This window comes from Stenella coeruleoalba (assembly GCF_951394435.1).
Source record: "Stenella coeruleoalba genome assembly, chromosome: 4".
Lineage (NCBI taxonomy): Eukaryota > Metazoa > Chordata > Mammalia > Artiodactyla > Delphinidae > Stenella > Stenella coeruleoalba.
Window position 1 is genome coordinate 51,665,706 of NC_137149.1, and position 17,945 is coordinate 51,683,650.

The 17,945-nt window shown below is 46.0% G+C and overlaps 1 protein-coding gene across 2 annotated transcripts in view; it reads left to right on the plus strand.

The window, feature by feature from the left end:
• The window catches only part of SLC34A2 (solute carrier family 34 member 2), a 158,506-nt gene that overhangs the window by 63,391 nt on the left and 77,170 nt on the right, over positions 1-17,945 (plus strand). For both annotated transcript variants that reach the window (XM_079919656.1, XM_079919654.1), the window contains exon 3: positions 17,738-17,801. In XM_079919656.1, the coding sequence (XP_079775782.1) occupies positions 17,793-17,801 (9 nt within the window). In that variant the 5' untranslated portion in view covers positions 17,738-17,792. The remainder of the gene's footprint in view (positions 1-17,737; positions 17,802-17,945) is intronic.

Below are 17,945 nucleotides of genomic sequence, written 5' to 3' on the forward strand. Positions count from 1 at the left end.
GAAGTGTCAGTTGGTGGAAGTGGAAAGACAGTGGAAATGAAGACTTTCTGCAGAGGTAAGAAGTGTCCTGGGGGAAATGATGCTTTGAGAGAGCAGCCAAGGGAAGAGGTGGACAGTGAAGGAAGATGAAGCCCAAACCAATTCTTATTTACTCATTGTTTTGTTCAGCAAACATTTGCAATTTAAGCTGTTAAAGTTTGTTCCAGAGCCTCAGCGGCACAAAGGTAGAGCTCTGGCTGCAGAAGTGAAAGGCTATCTAGTTTTCAGATCATCATTAAAACCTGCTTACAAGATGTGTGTATAGGGCCCCAGCTGTGCTGAGATAAGGGCTCTGCAGAGGAAGTGAAATAGATATAGCTCCTGACTTCTAACTCTTGACCTCTAGTAGCAGATTAGCAGAATCCATATCTCAGCTTCCCCACTTCCTAGCTGGACGACCTTAAGCCAGTTACTGCATCTCTCTGGGCCTCAGTTTTCTCACCTGTAAAGGGGGATGATGGCTGTAGTACCTATCTGGTACACAGCAAATACTTGTTTTCTGGGCGTGAGTTGAATTCCATGGCCTAGAGTCTAAACTGGCTCCTGAGAGCTATTTTCCCCTCACTAACCTGCAGTAGGAACTTAAGACTTTTATAATACAGATTCAGCTCACTTCACTCTTACCACCGTAGCAGGAAATAAGGGGGAAGTATGTGCTGGTTTTCCCTAGAGCTGAGCAGAGTAGAAAGCTGAATTCTCTCTACCACATACATCCTGGACACATGAAGGCCAGATCTTGTGTCTCCCCATTCTGGGCTGGTGAGATGTGTAGAATCAATCCCTAGGTGCACCTTGGTGGAAGGAAGATCCTTGGGAAAATGTGTCATTATCCCTCTTCTGGGGGACTCTGGGTGTCTACAGCCCCTCAAACAAGCTGTGCCTCTGGTGTGCCCTCCTGCACTGGCAGAAGATGAGCCCAAGTCCATGGGCTGCAGCCTCAGTTCTCACCCTGCTGTGGGTGCTGGTCAACGGGGGCCCTGTGGGTGGGGCTGCCTTGGTGTTTGCTCTGGTTTCTGACTGAAAGATTCTCTGGGTCCAGGATGGAAATTTAGGTCAGCTCTGAGGTGGACCCAGATTGTGGGCTTCACCTAGAGTCAAGGACTCTATGGGTGAGAAGGAACTTGGAAGTGTGACTAGTCCAGTCTCCCACTAGGGCATCCTTGTGGGGAACGCTGGATTATGTCTCACCTTAATCTGATTGCTCAAGGGGCCCTGGTGTGGCCTGGCCTTTGCAGGTATAACTTCCTCTGCTTTGAACACCCTTCTGCCACCACTTTGAGTAATGCCAACTCCCTCTTCAAGTGTCAGCTTAGGTATTGCTTCCTCCAGGAAGTCCTCCATGATTTCTCCAAGATGGGCATTTGCTTCACCTGCTCTGTGTTTCCCACTACCCACAATTTCTTCTGTTAGGCCACATGACATTGTAATATACTTGCTTGAGTGATGGTCTGTGTCTCCTTCCAGATTGTAGCCCTGTAGGGCAAGGATTAGGTCTGTCTTTTTCACTCCTCTAGCCCTAGTGCCTAGGATGGTGAGCTTATAGTAGGTACCCAGTGAATGTTTGTTGAATACATGAACCAAAGATGACCTAGGGCAGGGTGAGTCTCTGGGTGTGAGGCAATAGAGATGGTCTAGAACAGTGCAGAACTTTGGGGAGAAGAAAGACAAAGGGAGAGGGGCCCTGGGCACCCTGCTTCTGCCCCCTCCACCTGGTGTGTGTTTGTAAGCAGACAGAAGTTCAAAAGCAGTGGACTATTGGGATAGTTTCTTATTTGGGTTTCCCAAGCCTTGGCCAACGTGGGTCAGTTTTATCAGGGTTCGAGTTGAGCATGTTTGACTACAAGAAACAAGGATCCCCTGGAATGCTCCCCAGAAAAGAAAAAGAGCTGGGCTCAGACCTATCTGTGTAGTGATGATGTAGATAGACTCTCCTAGAAAGGTAAGAAGTGGGGCTACAGTGGGGTCCAGGGTCCCTGAGAATGGACCTGTCAGGCATCTGTATCCAAGATGGTGCCAGGCACCTCTAGCATCCAGAAATTCATGGATCTGCACTTTGGGATTGCACCGTCAAATGTGGTGGGGCTCTCCCTCTGTGTCTATTCCTCTCTGTCTCCTTGTGTCTCGTGGGGAAATGCTCTCCCAGGAGAGGCTGGCATTGGCCCAGATCATCATGTCATGCCAGGCATAGACATAGGCTTAGTTCAGCTAACAGACTGACTGCTCTGGGATGGGACCCATTCCCGGTCCAATGCGTTGTGGTTGGTGAGGGGGAATGCAGAAGGAAGCAGGCTCATAAGGCACAAGATGTGGTCCCCCATGCAAGCACGAGCTGTGGGTGTGTGGACCCGGGAAACATGCCTGGAACAGTCTGTTAGACCAAACTTCTACTCATCTCCCCACTCCAGGGGTCCTCTCAGAGGCTAAAGCCACAACACGAATTTCACTGACAGAGTCCTCAGTCCCACATCATAAACATCAGAACATAATATTTATTGCCCTCCTACAGACTAGGTGTCAAGATGAAAAAGAAATAATAGTTCTAAATCTTACGCAAGGGCTTTGGAGATCAATGAGGTAATTTATATGAAATAGTTTGGGCTCCCTGGGAAACAAAGTATGACATAAATTTAGGCTTTTTCACTGGATGGACCCCATGTTGATAACTCACCCCATTTAATGAAAAAACTCATTTGGCGGCATAGACTGTGCAGGCAGCTGTCTGAGTTCAGAATGTAATATTTTGACCAAGCGCGGATGTGTTCTAACCACGAGGCAGATACCTGTCTCAAGTCTTTTTCATCACAGGGCAGGGTAGAAATAAGTGGCAGCACCCGTGTTTGGGATGTGTAATACAATGGCCTCTGGGAATGGTGCCTGCGCATCACTCCACCAAATTCCAGCCATATTTTCGTGGCTTCTAACTCAACTCTAGACCCCAAGGTTCTGTTTTTCTTGTGAATCCAAATAGCTAACTTGAGTTCCTTGAAACTTAGGTGAAAATGCTCCGTTGCCATCACTGTATGGTCCCAACGCTGTGCACGTGCCTTGTAAACGCTGCAGTTCTATATAAATAATAACTGCCGGATCTTAGGTCCATTTATGGAAAAGGGATAACCATTTATTGAACACCTCCTTTTTGCCCGGAACTAAAACTCTTCGAAAGAGGTGTTTATGCCCACGCTCTCTTACCAGCTTCTTTTGAACCCATTCCAATCAGACTCCCTCATCACTCCAGTGAAAAGGCTCTTGTTGAGGCCATTGATGACTGATGTGTCCCTACAGCCAGTGGCCGATTCTTCTTCTTCATCTGACTCAACTTGTCAGCCGCATTTGATACCATTTATCCCTCCAAGCCCTTGCAACACTTTGTCCACTTGGCTTCCAGAGCATCCTGTCTTCAGTCCACACTGTGTTGACCAGGGTTTGCCAAACTACTGTAGGCCAAACTACAGGTTTGGTCTGTAGGCCAAATCCAGCCCTTTGCCTGTTTTGCAAATAAAGTTTTATGGGAGCACAGCCATGGTCATTCATTTACATATCATCTATGGCTGCTTTCATGCTATAGTGGCAGAGCTGAGAGGTGGCAACAGAGACCAGATGGCCCACAAAGCCGAAACTATTTACTATGAGTCCCTTTATGGAGAAAACTTACCAACTGCTGGCATAGACTCCTTGGGGACCCTGATTCTCCTTCTACCACACCAGCCACTCCTAGTCTTCTTTGCTTCTTCTCTTCATCTCCTTGACCTCTTAAGCCCTGGAGTCCTTGAACTCTTCTCTCCTCCATTTGTTCTTAGTCCCTGGTTGAGCATATCCAAACCCATGGCATTAAAAACTGCCCTGAACTCCAGGCACATATAGGCAACTGTTGACCCAGCATTCCCACTTGGTTGTCCAGTAGACTTCTCAAACTACAATATGCCCCAGACAGAACTGATTTCTTCTCTGCAAACCTACCCCTCTTGGTTTTCCTCATTTCAGTAAGTTGCGACTCTGTGCTTCTAGGTGTTAAACCCAAGTGCCTGAAACAACCATCGTCTCTTGCCTGGATTACTTCAGTAGCCTCTCACTGGTCTCCCTCTTTTTGCTGTTACCCCCTACTGTCTCTTCTTCTTGCAGCAACATGATCCTTTCTAAATAGAAGCCAATCACATCCTTTTGTTGGCTTCCCAGCTCACCCACAGTAAACTCCAGATTGTCTTTCCTGCCTCCTGGCCTCAGACACCTTCTGACTTTATCTCTTTCTTCACCCCACCTGGGTCCATCTGTTCCAGCTATGTCGGTCTCCCGGTTACGTGAACACAAGCAGCTCCTGCCCCAAGATCTCTGCTCTGTTGTTCCTTCTGCCAGGAACCCTCTTCCCCCAGATATCTGCATGATTCACTGCTCATGTCTCTTATATCATGAGCCTTTCCTGACTGCCTTAAATCAAACAGCCTCCCTCTCACTCCTGCCCATCGCCCCCCATCACCATCTGATCTACTCTGCCTTTCTTGGTTTGTGTGTTTCGTGTTCATCTTGCCCCTGTTGGTTATAAGCTCCACGAAGGCAGACCTTTGTTTTGTTCATTCTGTATCCCCATTGCCTAGAATAGGGCTTGACACATAATAGGTGCTCAATAAATATTTCAATGTCCTTATCTCTTACAACTCGATGAACCCTATTTTACAGCTCAGAACGCTGAGCCTTGGAGAGATGAAGGCACTCACACAGGGCAATTAGGGTAACAGTAAGGCAGAGCTGGAATTTGTACCTGGTGCTATCTGACTGCCAATTCAGTGCTCATTCAGCAACTGTGTGTTGTTCTGTCTCTGATAGCAGCTCTGAGGATTGTTTGTGAAAAGACCATTTTTCCTAGGATGTAAAGAATTCCTGGATCTACTGATGACTCACTGTGAGTCTATGTCTTGCTTACCATACTTATATTTTTGGTTCTGACCACCCTAGGGGTTTGAGGTATGTATGTGTATGTTCTATAAGTTGTCCTTAAAATAAAATTTCCCTTGGTTTATACCGTCATTAAGCATTTCCCCTCCCCATTAGCTTACACCATCAGTATGTTGGTTTGAGATTCAGTGATCTTGTGTGGATGACCAAATGCCTGGAATTTTAAGGTCTTTTGCCCTTTTGCCCCTCTCCAACGTACTCCATGAGGTCTAAACATATGCTTAAGTGGAGCAGAAGAGTTTCTAGTTAGAGAAAGCTGTGGTAGATTTGAACACTTTTTGTGTGTGTGTGTTTTGGGGGTAGAAAACAATATAACTTATTTTTAAACTTGAAACTAACTTCCTGTCTCCCTCCCTCCCTAACTCCCTCCTTCCTTCCTTCCTTCCTTCTTCCCATCTTCTAAACTCTGGTTTCCAGAACTGCAGGATCTTATCTTGCAGCACATTTCTTCCAGTTCCTACATGATAGTGTCAAAGTCCCCTTCTTCAATGTGTCCTGGGAGAAGGAGGCCTCTGGGCTCCTGGGAGGTGGGAGAGGGAGCCTAGTACCCAGGCTGTGGGCAGTCAGAAGAGGTTGGTTCCCATCTCCGTTCCCGATTCCTGGGTCCTCTGCAGAAAGTTTGACTGGGTTTCTTTTCATCCTTGCCACCTTCATCCGGGACATCTCCTTTCCCTCCCTTCTGGGCCACTTGAGTCTTCTGTCGCCATCTTGGATCAGGTTCACTGCCAGCATCTTCTGCCCATCACAGCTTCCCACCTCAAGAGCGCCCTCGCAGCACAAAGAACCCCCCTGGGGCACTGCCCGGGAAGGCACATTGCCCTCCCTACCCTCTTTCCACATACCAGTGGCCAGGGACAAACAGGCTGTCACAGTCAGACTTTGCTCTGAGAGTTTGACTTTAATCACAAGGGTCACATGAAAAAGCAGGATGTCAGGGAGAGATTATACCCCGACCCTGACCCTGACTTGAAAGTTCCTGGTCTGCTGTCTCATCCCCGTTTGGTTGCTTCTAGTCTTAATTTCAGAGACAGGGTGGATGATTCAGGGCTCGTTGTTTATTATCCAACCCTCAGAGTTTTCTAGTCTCTTCTCTCCTTCTCTCTCTCTGTCCCCGGCAGCATTTCTCCCTATGACCGTTTGACTAATATTGGGAAGCCGTGTGACGGAAGGCTCACAAGCCCAGGCAGGGAGTCCTGCCCTGGCTGCGCCTCATACCTGCTGTGTGACTTTGGAGAGATGCTCTCCCAACACCAGTGTCCTAAGATGGAGATGGGGCGTCATGGCACGCACTTCAGAGGGTTGTTGAGGATTAAATGAACAGTGATCACCTACCGCTTCGCCCAGGGCATTGTCATTGCTACTGATGTGGTTCATATTATTGTTGGTGAATTTGAATTTTCCTCCAGGAGATTAGTAGGTAGAGAGAAAAATAGTCTCTAAGCTTTAGAGATCCCCCACGAGAATGGGCTTGAACATTGGAACGGAAGCAAAACTGCTGCTTGTTGGGAAGATGTCTAAGCCCAGCCTATAGATATTGATTTACTCTGTATTATTATAAGGGATTTAATATATCATCATGGTTCACAATCACACGTCTTCGTTTTCCTCTTCACACCTGGGGACCAGAACCTGCAATTGTGTTTTGGTCAATGGCTCAGTCCTGACCCTCCCTGAACTGTCAGTTTGGAGACGTTCAGAAAGAGTAGCAATCGTGGTCTTTTGGCTACGACATTGGACACGTAGTAAATGCCACTCAACTGGGCTAAGCCTGGTGCATGCTTGATCTCATTTGGTTTTCACCGCAAACCCATGAGGTGTTGCTGTGACTGTCACCATTTTACAAATGGGGACTTGAAGCTCAGAAAGGTTAAGTACCTTGTCCGAGTCCACACAGCTCGTAATGGGCCTGCACTGAGCACCCAGATGGATCGAACGCCAGAGCCCAGGCCCTTGCTCAATACTGCTTCCTGCTCAGTCTTCAAGAAGCCCCCTGCTTCGTACCTGCATTCAGTTGGGTCACATTCTACTTTCCTCATAGATCCAGGACTTGTACAACAAGTTACCGAAGGAAGAGCATCCTTGCATTTTCTCTTTTTACAAAACACCTCCCAACAAAGTCCTGTCAGATCTTATATTCTTTACACTTTCTGTGGAATTGCCTTCTCCTCTGGCCCACGTTCACGTTCCTTATTCTGGCAGGGTCATGGTACCCTCCCGTGAGGAAGAGAGCCACAATTTGGGCCCCAGAAATCCCGCTGTTCTCACCCAGACTTTGAGAATCTCCTCAGGTACACATCTCTCTCCACTTATCACCCCTCTGTCCCCCCGCCCAATCCATAATCACTTCATGAAAATGTGTAGGTGTGGCGCGTGGGGTGCGGTGGCCGTGCATCTAGAAAGGGGCCAGGAGAGAAATACGAGGTCGTCGCCTCCATTTGACAGATGAAGAAAAGGCCATCATGGTGTCATGGGGTAGAGGGGGTTCAACCTGACAAATGGGAGGGGAAAAAAGAGGGACAATCACATGTGGGAGAAGAAGATTTTGAGGCAGAACGCAAACCCAGCAGCACAGCTCACGGAAGACTCGTGGGACCTGGGTTCACACCAGCAGAGTTTTGCAGAGGGAGGTGGGCCTGGTGCCTGGGCAGGAAAGGCCTCACGGCTCTGGGGCCAGGGTTCTAAGAGAGGGGGGTGAGCCTGGGTCCGGGGCAGGAGGTACGGAGAGAAGGTCAGAGGAGCTAACCCATCTTGCCCCCATCCTGCGCAGGGCTGGAACACAGGGATCTCCCCTTTGAAGCGTCGGAATCCCCTGGGGTGCTTGTTAAACTCAGATTCCAGGCCTCTTCTCTCAAGATAGAGATTCAGTACTTTAGGGGCCAAGACATCTGCATTTTAATGAAGGCCCCTGGGGGTTCTGAAACAGAGATTCCCAGAAAGCATTTGGGGAGACACTGACTTACATCACTGGGCACAGCTTAGAAAAACTTTAAACCTGTTGCTGGCTACCGGGGCCTCCTGACACTGGGCAGGTCATCAGCTTCCACTGGTCACTGCTGGGCCTTCTTGCTCCCGCTGTTTGGGGGGTAGACGAGCTCATCCCTGGAGTTGGCCACTTGCCTGGATGGATAGAGTGACGGTGGACGATGACACAGTGTGGAGAAGGGCCGAGCTGGGGGACCAGATCTGCCCACGAAACACCTCCTCCTTCCTGTCTAGGGGTCAGCAGCGGGAAGCCCTAGGCTTGGAGGGCCTGGATGGAGGCTCCAGCTCTGATTCTTCCACTTACCTCCCTAAGCCTTAATGTCCTGATCTGTAAAATGGGTCAACGATATTTTTAGTTTAGTGGGTGGTTGAGAAGGTGCCATAGAGAAATGTATGTGGAAGTATCAGGCACTGCACCTGGCAAGTTTGACAAGGAGAAATCGTAGCCTTCAGTAATAATAGAAGATAGATCAGAGCCCTCACCATGTCCCCGCTGCCACCCCCAGTGCTTTACACGTACAAACACATTTAATCGTCACAGCAACCCTGTGAGGCAGCTACTATTATCATCTGTGTTTTACTGTTCAGGAAATAGCACAGAGATATGAGCAGTTTGCCCAAGATCACAGAGCTGCGACCTAGGCCGTCTGTCCCTAACATTTGTGTTCCTTAACTGTATGCTATTCTGACACTGGGGAGATCCCTTTTCATTTACTTTTTTCTCCTGCCCCTAAAATGTGTTTTTGAAGCATTTGTAAGCCATTGACCCTTCCTTTGAAGTGAAATCTGTAAGGAAATCTGATGTAAAAATAGGTACACGAGGAGCAGTTTTGGTTGAAAGGGGATGCTGACGGCCACACTCTGGTCCCCTTCCCCCAGCAGTGGAATCTGGACCCCAGAGGGGCTGCACAGGGCACTGGATGAAAGACAGAACAGCAACATCACCCGAGGGATAACTACTTGAGCTTCGGCCTAAGGCGTTCTTGGAATTTGTGATTTCTTCCTGACCTCAAGGCTGGGACCTTATCTGTCCACCCTGGCGATGAATATACACACACACACAATTGTACACACATTCACACATACACACACAGTACTCTTGCCCCCATAAATATACACACTCTCACATGCACATTCATACATGCTCTCACACACACACACTTACACAAGAGCCTAATCTCTGCTTTCCCCCTCACGTCGCCCCATTTCCTGTATCGCACTGGATTCCAGCTGAGTGAGGGAAGGGGGAAGCCCCCAGCCTCCTTAGTCCACACCTGCCCCTGCCCCACCTCCAGCAAACTCAGAACTGGCCCCTGAGCCAGACTGGTCAGCATCCTGTCCCATCACAAGCCTTTTCATCTCATGAACTCTGTCAACAAGTAGTCTCATTGACGCCCATTTTACAGATGGGGAAGCTCTCATCATCGTAATGACTTCTCAGGGAGAGTGGCCTTTCCTCTGTGGACCACAAAGGACTCTTTCCGCACACTAATTAGAAGTCCCAGAGGAAGATTCGCCACTGTTCCTGAAGAGCGACCGTGAGTGGGTGTTTCCTACGTGAGCAGCACAGTTAAGAGCAAACGGTACAAATCACAGGATTGTTTTTTCCCAGGGCTAGGGGCAGGGGGCAATATTTAAGCATTTTCCAGTCCACCAGCGCTTGGAAGACACTGGAAGTTTCCCAGCCAGTGAAGTATAATGCTTCAGGATGATGGATCTTAAAGGGGTGCATGAGACGGATTGAGAAGGGCGTGCTAGCTAGAAGAGGCTCAGGGGCCATCGTCCAAGTGCTGGCTCAGGCCTGGGGTGACCCGGGTGTGATCTATTTTAGGACTTGGCAATGGAAAGAAAGGTGGCTGTAGAGCTATCCTAAAGCAACACAGCAAGTGGATGCTGGGAGCACGGACAAGAAAGCAGCTGTTTGCCTTCACAGTTTTGAGCCAGGTTTTCCAGGGGTCTGGAAAACAGGTGCATCTGACCATACCTCGGGAGATCTTTAAAAATGCTTATGCTCAGGGCGCACCCCAGATTCTGATTCAATAGGCCTGAAGTAGGGTCAGATGTGCCCCAGACGTGATCCCAGACAACAGCCAGAGCTGAGAATCACTGTTCTAAACCCTCGTTGCTCAAGGTGCGGTCCACGTGCCGCAGCCTGGCACCCGTTGGAAACTTGCTAGAAATCAGGTTCTCGGGCCCCAGCCCCTCAAGGTCCACTGAATCCAGATTTGTATCCTAAGTGTTTCTCAAACTTTAATCTACCTGCGTATTACCTGGGGATCTTGTTAAAATGCAGTTTCTGATTCTCGTTTAGTTCTTTTGAATATTAACCCTGAGATCTGCTCCTGAGCCCGGAAGGTTGTCAGCATGATGACAACTGAATTTTCTAGAGACTTGGAACTCACCAGGCATTTCACCAGGCATTTCAGTGACTTCTTACATTTTGCCCACCTCTTATCTTCATGCTGCCCTTTTGCAAAGCAGGCAGATGAGTCACCATTAGCTCTGCTTTAGCGGTTCCATTTTACAAACTGGAGGCTGACATTCGGAGCCATAAAAGCACCTCTTGCTCAAGGCCTTACAGCTAGTATGTGGCCAGGTCGGGAGTTGCAGTTCCATTTCTTTTGGCGACAGATACCAGACTCCATTGATTAGGGCCCCTGGCCTCGTTGCTCCTTTGCTAGTTGAATGGCAGATTATCACACTCTGCAAAGCCAGAAGATGATTAGCATGTGACTCATGCAAGGGGAGGAGAGGTTGTAGGTCAGTGTTTCTCAACCTTAGCTACACAGTGGCATCTTCTGGCGGGGGGAGGGGGCGGGGGCCTTAAAAAATACCCAAGCCTGTATCCCATTCCCAGCGATTCTGATTTAACTGATCTGGGTGTGGCCTGTGCTTTGAGATGTTTTTAAAGCCGCCCCTGTGAGTCTCACATGCAGCTGAGATTGGGAACCTCTTTCTGTTTACCACACAACATGACCCAGTCCTGTACCCTCAAAGGAGACAACTTCTGACTGTTCAAACCCCTCCTCCCAAGCCTGGAATCCACACATTATCCCTGGGCAGCCTAGTGGCAGAGGGAGCCTGCTGAGAAAACATGCCCATTCTGAATCCCAACCCCCAGCCTCATTTAAGTTGCCAGATTTAGCGAATGGAAATACAGGATGCCCAGGTAAGATGAATTTCAGGTAAACAGTGAGTCACTTTTTTAGCTTAAGTATGTCCCAAGCAGTATGTGGGATATACTTATACTCCAGATTTATTCATTGTTATCTGAAATTCACACTTAACTGGGTGCTCTGTATTTTATCTGGCCATCCAGATTCTCTTTCCCAGCAACCAGGCCTTCTAAAAGGAGGGTATCTGAGGTGAAGCTGTCTGGGCCTGGATTGGGGCATCCAGTTTTGTCAGATGAGGCTACTGAGAAGGATTGGTTTTCAGATTCCTTTATTAAAACTGCCCCAGATGGACAGACACAACACCCTCCTTGTCTTTTTGGCTGCGGAGTCAGCTTTCCATGAATGTGCCCCACTTGAATGAGTAAACTGGCTTCTCCTCTCCCTGGCACCAGGCCACGTATGCCAGTGACGCAGCCCAGCTAGAAGCTGGGAGCTCAGAATTTGGACATGGAAAGATATTTTTTCCCCCTGGAACCAAGTAACACAAACCAAACAGCTATATATAAAATTTGGTAGAAATGTCATAGATTGCACGTTCTAAGAAAGTTGGTTGTAGGTGATCCCAACTTAAATATGCAGCTGGCACTCACAGCCTACAACAAATGCTGTCTAATAACAATGCCGAGTGAGGTCAGGGTGATGGGAATCTAAACTGCAAGGGTATAAATTAGTATCAGTTGCCTGCTTATTCATTAACTCATTCAAAAAGCATGTCTTGGGGCTTCCCTGGTGGCGCAGTGGCTGAGAATCCGCCTGCCAAGGCAGGGGACACGGGTTAGAGCCCTGGTCAGGGAAGATCCCACGTGCCGCAGAGCAACTAAGCCCGTGGGCCACAGCTACTGAGCCTGCGCTCCAGAGCCCGCGAGCCACAACTACTGAGCCCATGTGCCACAACTACTGAAGCCCATGCGCCTAGAGCCTGTGCTCCACAGCAAGAGAAGCCACCGCAATGAGAAGCCCACGCACCACAACGAAGAGTAGCCCCCGCTCACCACAACTGGAGAAAGCCCAGGAGCAGCAACGAAGACCCAACACAGCCAAAAATAAATTTAGAAGTTAAAAAAAAAAAGTATGTCTTATCTATCTATTATGTGCCAGGCATTGGACAAAGATGCATCCTGCACTCAGGTTGCTCCCATTCTGCTGGGGGAGACAGATAGGTAGAGACAATTACAATTCAATGAGATGATGCTTTGATGAGGACCCTTGGAGGGAACTTGCCCAGAGGTGGGGGCAGGAAAGGGTCTCTAGAGGAAAACCTGAAACACAGATGTGAATTAGTGGGATGAAGAAGGTGGAAAGAACAGAAAGTACTCCAGGCTGAGGAAATAGCATATGCCAAAGCAGGGAGAAGGGAGAGAACATGGCACATTGTGGGGTATAGCTAGAGGAGGTGAGATTGGGGAGCTGAGCAGAGGCCAAAGAGGGCATTAGTAAGCCTGGAGTTTGGAGCAAAAAGAAAGTAATGGAAGGATATTTAAGCAGAAGAAGGATATGACCAAATTTGCCCTGGCAATAGTATGGTGGTTGGATTGAAAGGGGCAAGCCTGGAATAGAGTCCAAGCTGAAGGCTGGTATAGGCATCCATGGGAGAGATGATGGTCGACTTGCTTAGGGTGGAGGTGAAAAGGGGTGGAGAGAAGTGCACATGCTATAGAAGCTTCATGGAGGGAGGGCCTCCAGGAGTTGGAGATTCCATAAGATATGAGGGGCGATGGGAGGGGCGTGTCTAGTATGGCTCCTGGGATAGGAGATGCATCTGGAAGTGTACTTGATGGTGTAAACCCAACCTGGCACTTGAGCTCCAGGCTTGAAGACTCAAATGACTTCTTTTTTTTTTTTTTTTGGCCACACCACGCAGCATGCGGGATTTTAGTTCCCCAGTCAGGGATGGAACCCGTGTGCCCTGCAGTGGAAGCATGGAGTCTTAACCACTGGCCCGCCAGGGAAGTCCCTCAACTGATTTCTTGACCATCTTTATAGATGACTAACAGGCTCTTCTAACTGCATGTGGCAGTAAGGGAGGGAAAAACTGTCCTCTACCCTTTTAGGTTCAGTATCGAGAGTCCTGCAAATTAAACTGACACAAGACAGATTAACAGGAGAAAGGGCATAAAAATGTTGTTGGTTGTTAATATTTTAATTTTTATATGTACACAAGGGTCTCACAGAAAAGGAAGACAGTTAGCCCTGAGAGTTTGTGTACCAGTTTAACAAAGAAAAAAATAATTGTGGAGAAGTGATAAGATGAAGGAAAATGGTTGGGCTTCTAGGGGTGGTAACTTGTGTGAAGGGATACATATGCGTGAAACTAATGGAAGATAAGTATTCTTCCAGTAAGGTTTGTTAATGCAGATTCAAGTTCTATTATCTCTAGCAATGAGTCATCTCCTCTTCCTAGTACAGAAGAAGGGAGTGGAGACATCTTCACAAAGGGAAATTTATGCCCTGCCTTTTTAGACAGAAAGGAGGAGGATACAGCGCTTTTCTTGCATCTGCTGATTCTCAGTTGCCTTCAGCTCAGAATAATCCTTATGCCAAAATGGTATATTTTGGGGTGGCATATTCTCATCCCCTTCATGACCAACATAAGAAGTCTTGGGCTCATCCTCCCACCTCTCCTCTGGATCTCCCTCATCTGTCCTTCTTTCTTTCCTTCTTTTCTTTCTTTTAATCCCAATTCTGCACTCATCTATTTCACCTCAGGTGGGTCACACGACCCCCTGGACCTTAGTTTCAGTAAAACAGAGGCACCAGTGAATTTTCTGTAACTCATCTTCGAGGTCTCTTCTTGTTCTAAATTGTGAAGACTTGGGCCTTCGAGGAAGCAGAATACAGCATTTATAAGGGTGGGATTTCAAGTCTGACCAGCAGGGGTTTATCCTGGCTCTCTCATTGTTAGCTCTTTAATCGAGGGCCAGTCATATCAATTCTCCAAACCTCAGTTCCCGACATATAGGTATAGAGTGGGAATAATAATAATATGTACCTCATACAGTTTTTGTAAGGAGTGTAAGAGCTAATCTACTTAGCCTAGTGTCTAGCACATACTAGGCTCCCAATATATGTTAGCTATTCAAACATAGGGTATATTAATAATTGCCATTATTATTATCTATGCACTAGCAAATGTGAACAGGGAAGTGAGAATAACAATAAAAATTTATTGAGCACCTACATAACGTCAGGAATGTTTCTACATTTCACAGTGTAGTTGTACAATTCATTCTGTACAACTCCTTGAGATGAACACAATAACTATCTACATTTTATGTCAAAGAAGCTGAAGCATAGTGGAATCAAGTAACTTGCCCAAGGTCACATCACTAAGAAGAAGCAGAACCTGGCTTTCAAAACCAGGAAGTCTGGCTTTGAGGACCGCACCTGTATTCAGTATGTGGTACATGGATGAGTCATAATACACTCAGCATCTTACACCCTCTCTCTTTTTATTCTTTTGCAAAACTTCAACCATTTCCTCAACCAGGAAAAAAAAATCTGACCTTCATTTACCTTGGGTTACTTTCTCCACCGAGAGCTCCAAATAACCTAGATCTGTGTTACTGCAATTGTGTTCCATGGTCCACTACATCTGTAACAATAACATGTTAATAGAAGTTATGCCTCAAAGGATTCCATGGCCAAGCGAGTTTGGGAAATGCTAGACTAAGCAAAGTTTACTTGCTGAGTAAACTGCAGAACTTCTCAGGGACTTTAAAATGATAGTGTACACTGTGAACCTCTGGGTGGGAAATATAAAGCGGTGTTTCTCAGACACATTTAATAATGGAACCTTCCCTTTTCTTTTCACAGAACATCCCAAAGAGCTTGTATTCCATGGAACACATGTTGGGAAATACTGACCTAGGTGCTAATGGTGAAATAGGATACCAGAGAGCTGGAAAGACTGAAGAGGAACAGGGCAATTAAAATCTCTAGTTGGCAGTAAAGGCCAGTTTGAGTACCAATTCACAGAGATCGGAAACCCTGTGTAACTTAGAGGTCACGGACAAGGACAAACTGGAACAAGGATTGTGTTTGACCTTCACTATTAAAAAAAAAAAAAAAAAGGTGGGGGGAGTTTTACATATATATCCAATATCAGAGCATTTGATACCACTGGGTTCACATTCCTACCTAACAATAATCGGCTGCCCTACTTTCATTAGGCAAACATTCTCCAGTTTGGCACAGTTCTCACCACTCGCTATTATATTATAATTAGCCCACTTCCATCATTTATGTGACATGGAAGTGTTTGAGTTTGTGACCCCTGGTCCCACTGCATCTTGTAAACATCACAGAAGCTGGAATAGTGGTTTATACTTTATAACTACCACTCAGGCTTTTTTTTTTTTTTTTTTTTTTGTGGTACGCGGGCCTCTCACTGTTGTGGCTTCTCCCGTTGCGGAGCACAGGCTCCGGACGCGCAGGCTCAGCGGCCATGGCTCACGGGCCCAGCCGCTCCAAGGCATGTGGGATCTTCCCGGACCGGGGCACGAACCCGTGTCCCCTGCATCGGCAGGCGGACTCTCAACCACTGTGCCACCAGGGAAGCCCTAGGCATTTATTTTTATAACTAGTTCTTTTTTCTCATTGTAAAGGTACTCCTGCTGATTGCAAAAACTTGGAAATACAGAAAAGCATGAAAAATAAAACAATGGCATACATAATAATGACAATTCAGAGACGGCTACTGCTAATCTTCTGGTATATTCCTTCTCATATTTTTGTTTGCACCTACGTACCTAAGTTTTCATCATATTTTGGATCATTCTGTATATGTGATTTTGTATCTTCCTTTATTCAGAGAACATTCTATTAGTTACTAAGCATGGTTTATTCTGCTAAATTGTAATAGGTGAGTTTCTAAGAAAACTCACTTTTAAAAAAATCACTTACAATGAAACCAGAGAGGTTAGGGGCTAGAAAGCTTTAGACTCACAATAAAAAAAGGTATTTTTCCTGCAAGAATGTCTATCTTAGAGTCATTTTTTATAGTCATAAAGGCACAGCTCTAAAAGTTAAACATTGTTGAACAAATCCCACATTACATAGTTCAAAAGTGACTCTAATAAAGAAACTAATGCCACAGTGCATGTGAGGGGCTTGAATGTTATTTCACTAAATGTGAGAATGGAAAAGGCAACTTTTCAAAATTCACATATGATAATTTTATATAATATAAAAACATGTAGCTTTATGTAGCTGATATAATAAATTGAAGGTATGAATACACATTTGAATATTCCTCCACCTTCCTAAAAGTTTATATCCTCGAATTGCTCAAAACCCCTTTTCAATAGAAAAATCAGAGATACTCTTACATACATATATATATTTTTAACAAGCATTTAAAAATTTTATTTATTTATTTGGCTGCATCGGGTCTTAGTTGCGGCACACAGGATCTTCGTTGAACCATGCGGGCTTCTCTCTAGCTGTGTGTTGCAGGCTTCACTCTAGGCCTCCAGGATGCGCGGGCTCAGTAGTTGTGGTGCGCTGGCTTAGTTGCCCTCTGGCATGTGGGATCTTAGTTCCCCGACCAGGGATTGAACCCACATCCCCCGCACTGGAAGGTGAATTCTTTACCACTGGACTACCAGGGAAGTCCCAGAGATACTCTTATATTGAGGGCATAAATAGTAGTAGTTGTATTTGGCGCTTTAGAATTCTAGCATCCTGTAAGTGAGAGGGCTTAGTGGTCATCACCATGTAATTGTGCCCTTGAAGTAGGAGTAGCAGTAGGAGTCCCCTCTACAAGAGTCAGTGGCTGTCCATTCTCAACATGATCGTCTCCTGTGATGGGAAACCTCTACCTCAGAGGTGCGATTCAGAGCTTGTTACTAGACGGTTTGTCCTCACGTCGAAGCCATGCATCCTCTGCTGACTTCCGCCCAGTCGCCCAACACTGCTCTTCAAGTTGAAGTCTAATTCTTTTCCCTATGATAGCTCCTTAAGTATTTTGAGAAATCTATTATTTTGCCAAGCAATCTTTCCTAAGCTAAGCATCTTTTAAACTTTTATTTAATTTTTTATTGAGGTATAGTTGATTTACAATATCGTGTTAGTTTCACGTGTACAGCAAAGTGATCCAGATACATATATATTTCAGATTATTTTCCATTATGGGTTATTATATGATATTAAATGTATTTCCCTGTGCTATACAGTAAATCCTTGTTGTTTACCTATTTTAAGTATAGTAGTTTGTATCTGTTAATCTCATACTCCTAATTTTGACCCCGCCTTTCCCCTTTGGTATCCATAAGTTTGTTTTCTATGTCTGTGAGTCTGTTTCTGTTTTGTATATAGATTCATCTGTATTATTTTTTGATTCCACATATAAGTGATATTATACAATATGTGTCTTTCTCTGCCTGACTGACTTCACTTAGTATGGTAATCTCTAGGTCTACCAATGTTGCTGCAAATGGCAATATTTCATTCTTTTTTATGGCTGAGTAATATATATATTTACATACTACATCTTCTTAAACCAGTCATCTGTTGATGGGCACTTGGGTTGTTTCCATGTCTTGGCTATTGTAAATAGTGCTTCTATGAACATTGGGGTGCATATATCTTTTCAGATTAGAGTTTTCATCTTTTCTGGACATATGCCCAGGAGTGGGATTGCTGGACCATATGGTTAAGGTAAGCATTTTAATTTTTTCAAGTATCTAATATATCATAGTTTTGAGACATTTCTAGAAGCCCAGAATGATTTTAGAATTACATAATTTTTTTTTTTTTTTTTTTTTTTTTTTTTTTTGCAGTACGCGGGCTTCTCACTGTTGT